At 54.9% G+C, this 13,338-nt stretch overlaps 1 protein-coding gene across 1 annotated transcript in view; it reads right to left on the bottom strand.

Annotated features, from left to right (window-relative positions):
• LOC142312216 (uncharacterized) overlaps positions 1-13,338 on the bottom strand; it is a 240,110-nt gene that overhangs the window by 126,214 nt on the left and 100,558 nt on the right. The window contains 5 exon segments of the mRNA XM_075351123.1: positions 575-665; positions 863-960; positions 1,040-1,163; positions 1,245-1,424; positions 1,554-1,703. Coding sequence (XP_075207238.1) covers positions 575-665; positions 863-960; positions 1,040-1,163; positions 1,245-1,424; positions 1,554-1,703 — 643 coding nt within the window.

Genomic DNA, 13,338 nt, shown 5'->3' with positions numbered 1-13,338 from the left:
TCAGAGGGAGGAGCTACACTTTTAGGTGTAGTACTTTGTATGTCCTCCGGAGGCAGAAGCTAAACACCCAAGGTCAAGGTCTGGGTCTCCCAAAGGAACGATAAAGAAATACGGTAAATATACACATACAAAAGGAAAGCAACACCAATTCCCATCGCCCCATCCCCCCTCCCCCAATATCCTTTACATCATGCACTTCGGTTTCTCAAAATGTAGAGGGTTTACACCACATTCAGAAAGGATAGGAAAGATAAAAAAGGTGGAGGGGTGTGTATATTTATCAAATCTAACTTAAGACCTGTGATCAATGACGACATTGGGAAGAGCTGCAGCAATGTAGAGTCAGCAAGGGTAAATGTACACTGAGAGGGGGATAATGGAATTTGCTATAAGCCTCCTAACATACCTGAACAGGTAGAGGGTGAAATGCTGCAAAAAATTGAAAAGGCAACTAATAATAATAATCAGGTCCTTATTATGGGGGATTTCAACTATCCTGACATTCAGTGGGACATAGGATCTTTGTGTCGTGCTGAAAGCTGTGACTTTTTTGGATTTAGTGATTACTACTCACCTGGGCAGTTATCTGTAGAAATCTCCTCTTTACACCACTCCTCACCTCTCACATATGTCTCTGTAGTATTAATATGGGTCAGATCTTCACCCTGAAACAAATATTGTAAAAGTCACAGACAGATGGAGAAGTCATAACTATGATCAGCTCTAATCCTGCCATCTCCACCGCTCTCATTACACAAGTATAACACATATAATACTGGAGGATAAAACAAGACTGAGCACAAGACCTTCACAGCCGTCTACACATCATAGGGAGATTTCATGGCACCTTCTCTCCATCTACCTGATGATCCTGAGGAACATCGGGATCTTCTTGTTTACAGTCCTGTGGGAGAAGAGGACGGGGACATCTCTCTGGTGTTGTCCTCTTACTGGATAGAACTGGAGGAGACACATACAGGGACTGAATTAATTCCTTACATACAGATAATTATAGGTCGTGTGTATTTAGTCCTATTACCTGGTGATGTGAGGGGCTGGGGAACCTCAATCATGACGTCCTTGTACAGATCTCTGTGTCCTTCTAAATACTCCCACTCCTCCATGGAAAAATAGACGGAGACGTCCTGACACCTTATAGGAACCTGACACATACAATTATACCATCATCCCCCGATCCCTTCATAGCGTTACTGTAAATGTCCCAGCATTCCCAGCAGTGTCACCTCTCCAGTCAGCAGCTCAATCATCTTGTAGGTGAGTTCTAGGATCTTCTGGTCATTGATGTCCTCATGTATCGGGGGGTGCGGTGGAGGCCCCGTGATTGGGCTCAGGAGTCTTCCCCATCCCTCAGACACAGGGTCCTGACAGCGCTCACTGGAGGTCTTCTTCACTACTGTGTAATCCTGGTTATGGAGAGACACAGTAATAAATCTCACTACAGACATTTCCAGAGTCCTCACCTTTCCAGTTCTGTCCATCTGTTATTTCCATAGATAAGAATGATGTAATGTGACGTCATCAGAATCTCTCACCTCTCCAGTAAGCCGGAAGAGGATCTCTAGGGTGAGGTGTAATATCCTCTCCGCTGTCTTGTCCCTGTCCATATCCATCCTTGAGAAATAAATCAGGAGAATTCTCTTATATAGAAGATCTCCACTGAGAGGATCCGATATTGTAGGGACCTGAATGGGGAGAAGATGATGAGGTAACATCAGAAAGAATCCTATGTAATAATCCAATTACTGGAGATAATAAGGGGAAACATATGAGGCGATATAAGGAGTACATGTTGTATTTTCTTGTTTCATATGGACTGGAACATAAGTTGAATTACTGACTAAGGCTACTTTCACACATCCGGTTGTAGCAGTGCGGCACAATCTGGCGCTCTGCTGAAAAAAATGAAACCGTTTTTTTTTTGCCGCCGGTTTCGTTTTTTCCAGCATTGAATTGCATTGGCGCCGCATGGGCTTGCGTTCCGTCCGGTATTTGCCGCATGCGGCAGATTTAGCCGATGCGGCGGCAGGATGGAACGTTCCCTGGCACATTTTTTGCTCCGGCAAAAAAAAACGCATTGCGCCGTATCCGGCTGCAGCGGCGCATTTTTCAATGCATGCCTATGGATGCCGTATGCGGCGCGATGCGGCAAAAGCCGCATGCGGTTTCTTCCACTGCGCACTCTCAGTAGCGTGCCGCAACCAGAAAAAAACGGACGGGCCACATATAAAAACTTATGCAAAGGATACGGTGTTTTCACCGCATCCGTTGCATAGGTTTCACAGCCGGATTGAGCCACAGTGCTCAAACCGGATGTGTGAAAGTAGCCTAAGGCTACTTTCACACATCAGGTTTTTTCCATCAGGCAGAATCCGGAAAAAAAACGGGTAAAACGGATCCGGTACCGCATCCGTTTTATCCCCATAGATTTGCATTGTTACCGGATTGTGCCTGATGGCTTTGCGTTGCATCCGTTTTTTTCCGGATGCGGCAAAATTAATTAAAGCGGCGGCCGGAGGCAACGTATCTTGCAATGTTTTTTGTTCGGCAAAAAAACCGCATCGCGCCGATCCGGCGCGTTTTACAATGGAAGCCTATGGACGCTGGATCCGGCGCAATGCGGCAAAAACGGATGCGGCTGCCGGATCCCTTTTTGTAAACTGCGTATGCTCCAATGTTTTGAAAAAAAGATCCAGCAAAAAAAAACGGACAAACGGATGCAAAACGGATCCACCGGATCCGTTTTTTTACGCATCCGTTAAAAAAACTGATCTGGTGGATACGGTTTTTACATTTTTTGCCGGATCCGTTGGATCAGGAAAAAAAAAAGGATTGTGCCTGAATGCAAAAAACTGATGTGTGAAAGTAGCCTAAGGCTATGTGCGCACGTGCGCTTCAGAGCGCAGCTGAAAAGCTGCGTTTTGAAGCGCATGGTGCCGGCGAGAACGTGCGCTCTGCCTGCAGCTCCTGCCATAGACAGAGCAGGGGCTGCCGGCAAAGCGCACGGAAGAAGTGACATGTCACTTCTTAGAACGCAGCGATTCGGGCAGCAGCCGAAGCGCTGCGTTCTAATATGCCACGTGCGCACGGCCCCTGCACAATCTCCATAGATTGTGCAGGGGACGCAGGACGCATGCAGTTTCGCTGCGCTACAAAGCGCAGAGTAACTGCATGAATTACGCACACGTGCGCACATAGCCTAAGACATCTCCTCCATGCTCCCAATCACTGGCTATGTTGACCACTACTCTGGCAACTGACTGGCTGTAGGCACTGGCGGGGGAGACAAGAAGTGACAAACGTGGTTTTCTGCCAGGAGATGCAAGTCTGTGAACTCAGTTCACCTGAGGGGAGATCACTGAGTTCAGGTTACCTGTGGTCACATGTGGGGTACCATGGGAACCTCCAGCTGTGACCGCATTTAAACTGAGTGATGTCACTGCTCACAGCTGCTGCTCAGGCAGTCTCTGAATGAAGCCACAGCGTGCAGTTATATTCTGTGCCCGAGCACTGTGACTTCAGTATCCCCCTAGCCCTTTCTACCACCATTGTAAAGCACAATATTTGGGTCCCTATAGACTTATGTGGGGATTGGCGTCTGGGCAGATGTTCGTGACTAAGTCAGGTTGAAAACCGGGACTTCTTTTTTTAAATCCGGTTGGACCCACTGATCCCGAATATCTGAAGGCTCGCCCATCTCTAGTCCTGGATAATGAGGGCACTCTCTCATTTCTCCCTGCTCCCTGCTGTCCCCAGCGTCTGCTCAACACCCCTCACTGCATCCATCCCTCTGACAACTCCTCCTAAGGGGGAGAAAAAAAATGGTGAATGGTGATAAGGGGCGAGGAGAAAAATATAAAGGAGCACGGTGTGTTCTTCTATCACTGCTGCAGAGTTGTGAGGGGGGAACATTATACTGTGTGGGGGCAGAAAGGGGCCAAGGGCAGGAAGGGGCCAAAGGCAAGAAGAAGGGGCTAAGGGCAGGAAGGGGCAAGGACCGCGGGCAGGAAAGGGGCCGGGGACCGCGGGCAGGAAAGGGGCCGGGGACCGAGGGCAGGAAAGGGGCCGGGGACCGAGGGCAGGAAAGGGGCCGGGGACCGAGGGCAGGAAAGGGGCCGGGGACCGAGGGCAGGAAAGGGGCCGGGGACCGAGGGCAGGAAAGGGGCCGGGGACCGAGGGCAGGAAAGGGGCCGGGGACCGAGGGCAGGAAAGGGGCCGGGGACCGAGGGCAGGAAAGGGGCCGGGGACCGAGGGCAGGAAAGGGGCCGGGGACCGAGGGCAGGAAAGGGGCCGGGGACCGAGGGCAGGAAAGGGGCCGGGGACCGAGGGAAGGAAAGGGGCCGGGGACCGAGGGAAGGAAAGGGGCCGGGGACAGAGGGCAGGAAAGGGGCCGAGGACCGAGGGCAGGAAAGGGGCCGAGGACCGAGGGCAGGAAAGGGGCCGAGGACCGAGGGCAGGAAAGGGGCCGGGGACCGAGGGCAGGAAAGGGGCCGGGGACCGAGGGCAGGAAAGGGGCCGGGGACCGAGGGCAGGAAAGGGGCCGGGGACCGAGGGCAGGAAAGGGGCCGGGGACCGAGGGCAGGAAAGGGGCCGGGGACCGAGGGCAGGAAAGGGGCCGGGGACCGAGGGCAGGAAAGGGGCCGGGGACCGAGGGCAGGAAAGGGGCCGGGGACCGAGGGCAGGAAAGGGGCCGGGGACCGAGGGCAGGAAAGGGGCCGGGGACCGAGGGCAGGAAAGGGGCCGGGGACCGAGGGCAGGAAAGGGGCCGGGGACCGAGGGCAGGAAAGGGGCCGAGGACTGAGGGCAGGAAAGGGGCCGGGGACCGAGGGCAGGAAAGGGGCCGAGGACTGAGGGAAGGAAAGGGGCCGAGGACTGAGGGAAGGAAAGGGGCCGAGGACTGAGGGCAGGAAAGGGGCCGAAGACCGAGGGCAGGAAAGGGGCTGAGTACTGAGGGCAGAAAGGGGCCGAGGACTGAGGGCAGGAAAGGGGCCGAGGACTGAGGGCAGACGGGTTTCCTCACTTCCGGCCTCTCATAGTTGGGGCGTCTGTATCTATCAGAGGAAAAGGAACAAAAACCTCATCATTCATAGAAATCAGCGAGAGAAAAACCCCAAGAAAGTCTCAGAGCTGAAGGGGTTAATGCCCCCTGCCCCAGTAATGGGGAATCTCCACATACCTCCTCGGTAGCGTCTAGAGTGGAGTTGATTTTTGAAGGGAAAGACGTCACCGGAAGGGGCGGGGCCTCCTCAGTGCCATGCAGATCTGTGGGCGGGAAGCAGCAGTGCTGGGCTGTGCAGAGCTGACGGATCCTGACCCTGAGGTGGGAGAAACATTCAGTTATAACTTTGAGGTTTTTGCCTGGATTTTCGGGGCACAGAACAGTGTCTCCTGTCAGTGCTGGGGGCTGCAGCTCCGTGCTTTGGAGGCTTCAATAAGAAAGGGGGCTTATGAGGGGGTTACAGGGAGCACATGCTGTGGAGGTTTTCAAAAGGAATGTGGGGGTTACACCAGTAGGCAGGACGCGACGCTGCATGTTTGGGGAGGGGCTTGCAGGAGGCAATGTGGAACGTTTTGGGGGGCTTGCACTTGCCAAGGAGCGACTCTGCACGTTTGGGGGGGATTGCACTGGGCAGGGGGTGACGCTGCACGTTTGAGGGGATCGTGGGAGCGACGCTGCACGTTTGGGGCTGGGCAGGTGGCTATATTGCACTTTGGGGGTGGTTTTGCAGGGGGTGATGCTGCATGTTTAAGGGGGGCTTGCAGGGGGCGGTGCATGTTTGGGGGGCTCGCACTGGGCAGGGGGTGACGCTGCATGTTTGGGGGGCTCACATAGGGCAGGGGGTGACGCCGCAGGTTTGGGGGGCTAGCATTGGGCGGGGGGGGATGCTGCAGGTTTTGGTGGGGCTTGCAGCAGGGGGGACGCACGTTTTGGGGGGGCTCGCGGGGGGTTGCACTGGGCAGGGGACTATACTGCATGTTTGGGGGGCTCGCAGGGGGCGAAGCTGCACGTTTTGGAGCCTCACACTGCGCAGGGGATGACTGCACGTTTGGGGGGGCTCGCAGGGGGCGAAGCTGCACGTTTTGGAGCCTCACACTGCGCAGGGGATGACTGCACGTTTGGGGGGGCTCGCCCTAGGCAGTGGGTGACTCTGCACGTTTGGGGGGGGCTCGCCCTGGGCAGCGGGATACTGGCGCGTGTTGTGGGGGCTCGCCCTGGGCAGCGGGGCGTTGGTGCGCGTTGTGGGGGCGCGCCCTGGGCAGCGGGGCGTTGGTGCGCGTTGTGGGGGCGCGCCCTGGGCAGCGGGGCGTTGGTGCGCGTTGCGGGGGCTCGCCCTGGGCGGCGGGGCGTTGCGGGGGCTCGCCCTGGGCGGCGGGGCGTTGCGGGGGCTCGCCCTGGGCGGCAGGGCGTTGCTGCAGGTTTGGTGGGCTCGCAGAGGGCACCGCTGAATGCTTGGGGGGGCTTGTACTGGGAAGGTGGCTATACTGCTATACTATACTTGGGTGGCTCGCACGGGGTGATGCTGCACGTTTGAGGGGCCCCGCAGGGAGAGAGACTGCGCGTTGGGGGGGGGGGCCCGCAGGGAGAGAGACTGCGCGTTGGGTGGGGGGGCCCGCAGGGAGAGAGACTGCGCGTTGGGGGGGGGGCCCGCAGGGAGAGAGACTGCGCGTTGGGTGGGGGGGCCCGCAGGGAGAGAGACTGCGCGTTGGGTGGGGGGGCCCGCAGGGAGAGAGACTGCGCGTTGGGTGGGGGGGCCCGCAGGGAGAGAGACTGCGCGTTGGGTGGGGGGGCCCGCAGGGAGAGAGACTGCGCGTTGGGTGGGGGGGCCCGCAGGGAGAGAGACTGCGCGTTGGGTGGGGGGGCCCGCAGGGAGAGAGACTGCGCGTTGGGTGGGGGGGGCCCGCAGGGAGAGAGACTGCGCGTTGGGTGGGGGGGCCCGCAGGGAGAGAGACTGCGCGTTGGGTGGGGGGGCCCGCAGGGAGAGAGACTGCGCGTTGGGGGGGGGGCCCGCAGGGAGAGAGACTGCGCGTTGGGTGGGGGGGCCCGCAGGGAGAGAGACTGCGCGTTGGGGGGGCCCGCAGAGAGAGAGACTGCGCGTTGGGGGGGGGGCCCGCAGGGAGAGAGACTGCGCGGGGGGGGGGCCCGCAGGGAGAGAGACTGCGCGTTGGGGGGGGGCCCGCAAGGAGAGAGACTGCACGTTGGGGGGGGGCCCGCAAGGAGAGAGACTGCGCGTTGGGGGGGGGCCCGCAAGGAGAGAGACTGCGCGTTGGGGGGGGGCCCCGCAGGGAGAGAGACTGCGCGTTGGGGGGGGGCCCCGCAGGGAGAGAGACTGCGCGTTGGGGGGGGGGGCCCGCAGGGAGAGAGACTGCGCGTTGGGGGGGGGGGGCCCGCAGGGAGAGAGACTGCGCGTTGGGGGCCCGCAGGGAGAGAGACTGCGCGTTGGGGGGGGGGGGCCCGCAGGGAGAGAGACTGCGCGTTGGGTGGGGGGGCCCGCAGGGAGAGAGACTGCGCGTTGGGGGGGCCCGCAGAGAGAGAGACTGCGCGTTGGGGGGGGGGGGCCCGCAGGGAGAGAGACTGCGCGTTGGGTGGGGGGGCCCGCAGGGAGAGAGACTGCGCGTTGGGGGGGCCCGCAGGGAGAGAGACTGCGCGTTGGGGGGGGGGCCCGCAGGGAGAGAGACTGCGCGTTGGGGGGGGCCCGCAGAGAGAGAGACTGCGCGTTGGGGGGGGGGCCCGCAGGGAGAGAGACTGCGCGTTGGGGGGGGGCCCGCAAGGAGAGAGACTGCGCGTTGGGGGGGGGGCCCGCAAGGAGAGAGACTGCGCGTTGGGGGGGGGGCCCGCAGGGAGAGAGACTGCGCGTTGGGGGGGGGCCCCCGCAGGGAGAGAGACTGCGCGTTGGGGGGGGGGGGCCCCGCAGGTAGAGAGACTGCGCGTTGGGGGGGGGGGGCCCGCAGGGAGAGAGACTGCGCGTTGGGGGGGGGGGGCCCGCAGGGAGAGAGACTGCGCGTTGGGGGGGGGGGGGGGCCCGCAGGGAGAGAGACTGCGCGTTGGGGGGGGGGGGGCCCGCAGGGAGAGAGACTGCGCGTTGGGGGGGGGGGGGGCCCGCAGGGAGAGAGACTGCGCGTTGGGGGGGGGGGGGGGGGCCCGCAGGGAGAGAGACTGCGCGTTGGGGGGGGGGGCCCGCAGGGAGAGAGACTGCGCGTTGGGGGGGGGGGGGCCCGCAGGGAGAGAGACTGCGCGTTGGGGGGGGCCCGCAGGGAGAGAGACTGCGCGTTGGGGGGGGGGGCCCCGCAGGGAGAGAGACTGCGCGTTGGGGGGGGGGGGGCCCGCAGGGAGAGAGACTGCGCGTTGGGGGGGGGGGGCCCCGCAGGGAGAGAGACTGCGCGTTGGGGGGGGGGGGGCCCCGCAGGGAGAGAGACTGCGCGTTGGGGGGGGGGGGGCCCGCAGGGAGAGAGACTGCGCGTTGGGGGGGGGGGCCCCGCAGGGAGAGAGACTGGCAATAGCGCGATCAGCTGTATTCAGCGTTGGCCGCGAGTAACCTCAGTGACAGCTCAGCTGATCGCGCTATTGCCTTCATTAGCTGCGTGGAGCTGACAGGAGAGGCGGTGTCTTCTGCAGCTCCGGTCACCTCCATGCAGCAGAGCTGGAAGTGACGCTGGACCATCCTGGAGTACGCCGGACATGGAGGGCTTTTTCGGGCTTATTAAAGTGGTGAACCAGGGTATATGTTTGTGTTTTTTATTTCTAATAAAGGATTTTTCGTGTGTGTGTGTGTGTTTATTTACTGTAATTTACAGATTAATCATGGAAGGAATCTCGGGGAGACGCCTGACATGATTAATCTAGGACTTATTGGCAGCTATGGGCTGCCAATAACTCCTTATTACCCCGATTTGCCAACGCACCAGGGCAAATCGGGAAGAGCCGGATACAGTCCCAGAACTGTCGCATATAATGTATGCGATAGAATGGAGTTACTGTACAGAGGACGTTCCTTATAAACAGTGCTGTGAGATCAGACATCATGAACCTCAGTGCAGCAACTCTGATCTAGTCACCTCTGTAGTGAGAAAACTAGAATGGAGTTGCTGTTCAGAGGGTTTTCCTTAGGCCAGAGCCACACTAGCATAAGGCATCAGATGCGATATGCTAATGACACTTGGATCAGGTTCTGCTGTGAGTGTGAGTCGAGTGTCATTATACAGTGATCCGATCCAGTGATCGGATCACAGGTGAAGGGGAGAGGGAGGGATTAATCTCTCAATCTTCTCCATTACTTATCTCTGCGTGTATCCAGATGTCATCCGAGCGCAGTGCGATGTTTCACACGCACCCATAGACTTGTATGAGTGCAAGTGAGTCCAGACTCCCTGCAATCGCAGCATGCTAGAGCCAAGATAAATGATATGTGCACACACAGAATGTGGTGAGCCTTCCTCATAAAGATGGCTGCAGCCGAGATGCAAGATGCTGATGTCACAGCCACTCAACCTCCACACTAGGGGGGAGGGGTGGCTGCTTAGCATAAGACATGCATATTTTGGGCCAAAATATAAACTAATATCTCACTATTTGAGGTATGGCACATTTTATCCATTTTTGCAGGATGTGTGTGGACCTTTTGAATTCAGGTGGTTAAATGGTGAGCCTGTCATGTGTTATGTACTCATAGTGCTAACTAACCCGCCTGGACCTGGTGTTGTGCGTCATTTATAGGCCTTAATTCAGACACTGTGCGTCTCGTGTATCCGTGCGAGATGCACCTATATAGTGCTGTTTTGCCCGCCTGACCTGGGTTTCTGGCGTCATTTATAGGTCATAGTTCAGACACTGTGCATTTCACTCATTATATGATGGGCTCCCAGTGCAAGCCTTATTAGTGTGCATGTCTTATGCTAAGCAGCCGCCCCTCCCCCCTATTGTGGAGGTTGAGTGGCTGTGACATCAGCATCTTGCACCTCGGCTGCAGCCATCTTTATGAGGAAGGCTCACCACATTCTGTGTGTGCACATATCATTTATCTTGGCTCTTTTTTTGTGGTGTTTTTTTTTGATATAGTTCTTTGTGGTTTTTCTAACTAATTCAGTGTAGGGACTCGCAAGTGTGAGAATCCTTGACGAACGGATTGCGAGCTTACATATTTTGGGCCAAAATATAAACTAATATCTCACTATTTGAGGTATGGCACATTTTATCCATTTTTGCAGGATGTGTGTGGACCTTTTGAATTCAGGTGGTTAAATGGTGAGCCTGTCATGTGTTATGTACTCATAGTGCTAACTAACCCGCCTGGACCTGGTGTTGTGCGTCATTTATAGGCCTTAATTCAGACACTGTGCGTCTCGTGTATCCGTGCGAGATGCACCTATATAGTGCTGTTTTGCCCGCCTGACCTGGGTTTCTGGCGTCATTTATAGGTCATAGTTCAGACACTGTGCATTTCACTCATTATATGATGGGCTCCCAGTGCAAGCCTTATTAGTGTGCATGTCTTATGCTAAGCAGCCACCCCTCCCCCCTAGTGTGGAGGTTGAGTGGCTGTGACATCAGCATCTTGCACCTCGGCTGCAGCCATCTTTATGAGGAAGGCTCACCACATTCTGTGTGTGCACATATCATTTATCTTGGCTCTTTTTTTGTGGTGTTTTTTTTGATATAGTTCTTTGTGGTTTTTCTAATCGCAGCATGCTGCCATTTTTTCCTTAGTCCGATTGGGACTGAAGAAAAGATCGCAGATCTGAGCTGCATCATTGTCTAACATGAAGCCGAGTGCAATGCGAGATTTTCTCGAGTCATACGCCAGTGTGACTCTGGCCTTATAGACAGTACAGTGCCCAGAAATCATGAACCTCAGTGCAACAATAGCGATCTAGTCATCTCTGTACTGAGCAGTGGTGTAACTAGAGTTTGATGGGCCCCAGTGCAAAGTTTGGACCTGGCCCACCCCCTAACACAGACACACTGGGTACGGGATAATGACACCGACACTCGGGGTATGGGATAATGACGCTAACACCAGGGGTACGGGATAATGACACCGACACTCGGGGTACGGGATAATGACACCGACATTCGGGGTACGGGATAATGACACCGACATTCGGGGTACGGGTAATGATGTTAACACTTGGCTCTTTCCCTCAGCACCCAGGTTTCCCATTATCTGAAATCCCTCTTTCTATCATCATCCAGCTTTACTATGTTCTGATATCCATCTTGTCCTCAGCGCCCAGCATCCCTATGCTCTGCTATACATCTTTCCCTCAAGGCCCTGTCACACACAGAGATAAATCTGCGGTAGATCTGTGGTTGCAGTGAAATTGTGAACAATCAGTGCCAGGTTTGTGGCTGTATACAAATGGAACAATATGTCCATGATTTCACTGCAACCACAGATCTGCCAAAGATTTATCTCTGTGTGTGACGGGGCCTTCAGCAACCAGCTTTCCCATATCATAGCATCGGAAAGCTGGGTGCTGCGGGAAAGAGCCTCTTTCCATCAGTACAAAACTTTCCCATCCCAAGCTTGTGTCTTTGTCCCCCCTCGTATATATAGTTCTCCAAATACTATAATGGCCCCCACATAGCCTTCCATATAGTATATTGGGTCCCACGTAACCCTTCTTTTTATTAGAATGCACCCCATAGTCCTCCTTGTATTATAATGCATTTCCCATAGTCCTCCATGTATAAGGTAGCTTCAATTATTATACTACAACTCCCATAGTCCTCCATGTATTATAATTCACTCCATAGTCCTCCATATATTATACTGCACCCCATAGTCCTCCATATATTATACTGCACCCCATAGTCCTCCATATATTATACTGCACAACATAGTCCTCCATATATTATAATGCACCCCCATAGTCCTCCATGTTTTATAATGCACCCCCATAGTCCATGAATAAGGTAGCCCTCATAGGCCTTCATATATTATAATGCAGCCCCTATAGTCCTGCATGTATTATAATGCACCCCACAGCTCACCATGTATTATAATGCAGACCTCATAGGCCTCCATGTATAATAATGCAGCCCTCATAATCCTCCATATATTATAATAGTAGCTGTCATATACCGTCCCACAGGCCCACCCAGTTCCTTGACCACTTTTCAGCCTGGCTGCTGCACTTCATGTCCTCAGAATTACCAACCCTCATCCTAGGAGGCTTTAACATACCCATGAACAGCCCCTCCTCATCATCTGCATCCCAGCTTCCATCTCTCACCACCTCCCTTGGCCTCTCACATCTCTCGTCCTCAGACACATGAAGATGGTAACACTATTGACCTGGTCTTTATCCGCCTCTGCTCAATCTCTGACTTAGACAACTCACCTCTTCCCCAATCTGACCACAACATCCTCTCCTTCAAGCTCACAAACCCTCGTCCACCCCAGTACACTCCCACCTATCACACATTCAGAAACCTACAGGCCATTGACTCTCAGACCCTTACAGACTCTTTACACTCATCACTGTCCCCTATCTCCTCACTTTCCTGTCCTGATCTGGTTGTAAACCACTACATTGAAACACTCAGAAGCAACCTGGACCAAGTAGCACCCCTCACCCTCAGAACCTCCAAACACAGAGTAAAACAGCCTTGGCTCACTTCCCAAACTCGATTTCAACAGCGATGCTCTAGGAGTGCCGAACGCATATGGAGGAAAACCCGCACACCAGAAACCTTCATCCACTACAAGTTCATCTTAAGGACCTACAACTCTTCCCTTCATCTCGCCAAACAGACCTACTTCACCACCCTTATTTCCTCACTATCCAACAATCCAAAAAGCTCTTTGACACCTTTCACTCCCTCCTCAGTCCCGAAGTACAGACCCCCATCACAGACCTTCATGCTGATGACCTGGCCTCATATTTCACAGAGAAAATAGAAAACATCCGCCAAGAGATCAGCTCCCAGCCACCAAGCGTTGTGAATCCCATCCCTCCATACAGTTAGGTCCAGAAATATTTGGACAGTGACACAATTTTCACGAGTTGGGCTCTGCATGCCACCACATTGGATTTGAAATGAAACCTCTACAACAGAATTCAAGTGCAGATTGTAACGTTTAATTTGAAGGTTTGAACAAAAATATCTGATAGAAATTGTAGGAATTGTACACATTTCTTTACAAATACTCCACATTTTAGGAGGTCAAAAGTAATTGGACAAATAAACCAAACCCCAAAAAAAAAATTTTTATTTTCAATATTTTGTTGCGAATCCTTTGGAGGCAATCACTGCCTTAAGTCTGGAACCCATGGACATCACCAAACGCTGGGTTTCCTCCTTCTTAATGCTTTGCCAGG

This window comes from Anomaloglossus baeobatrachus, chromosome 5 (genome assembly GCF_048569485.1).
Source record: "Anomaloglossus baeobatrachus isolate aAnoBae1 chromosome 5, aAnoBae1.hap1, whole genome shotgun sequence".
NCBI lineage: Eukaryota > Metazoa > Chordata > Amphibia > Anura > Aromobatidae > Anomaloglossus > Anomaloglossus baeobatrachus.
This window is presented reverse-complemented; position numbering and strand designations above follow the sequence as displayed.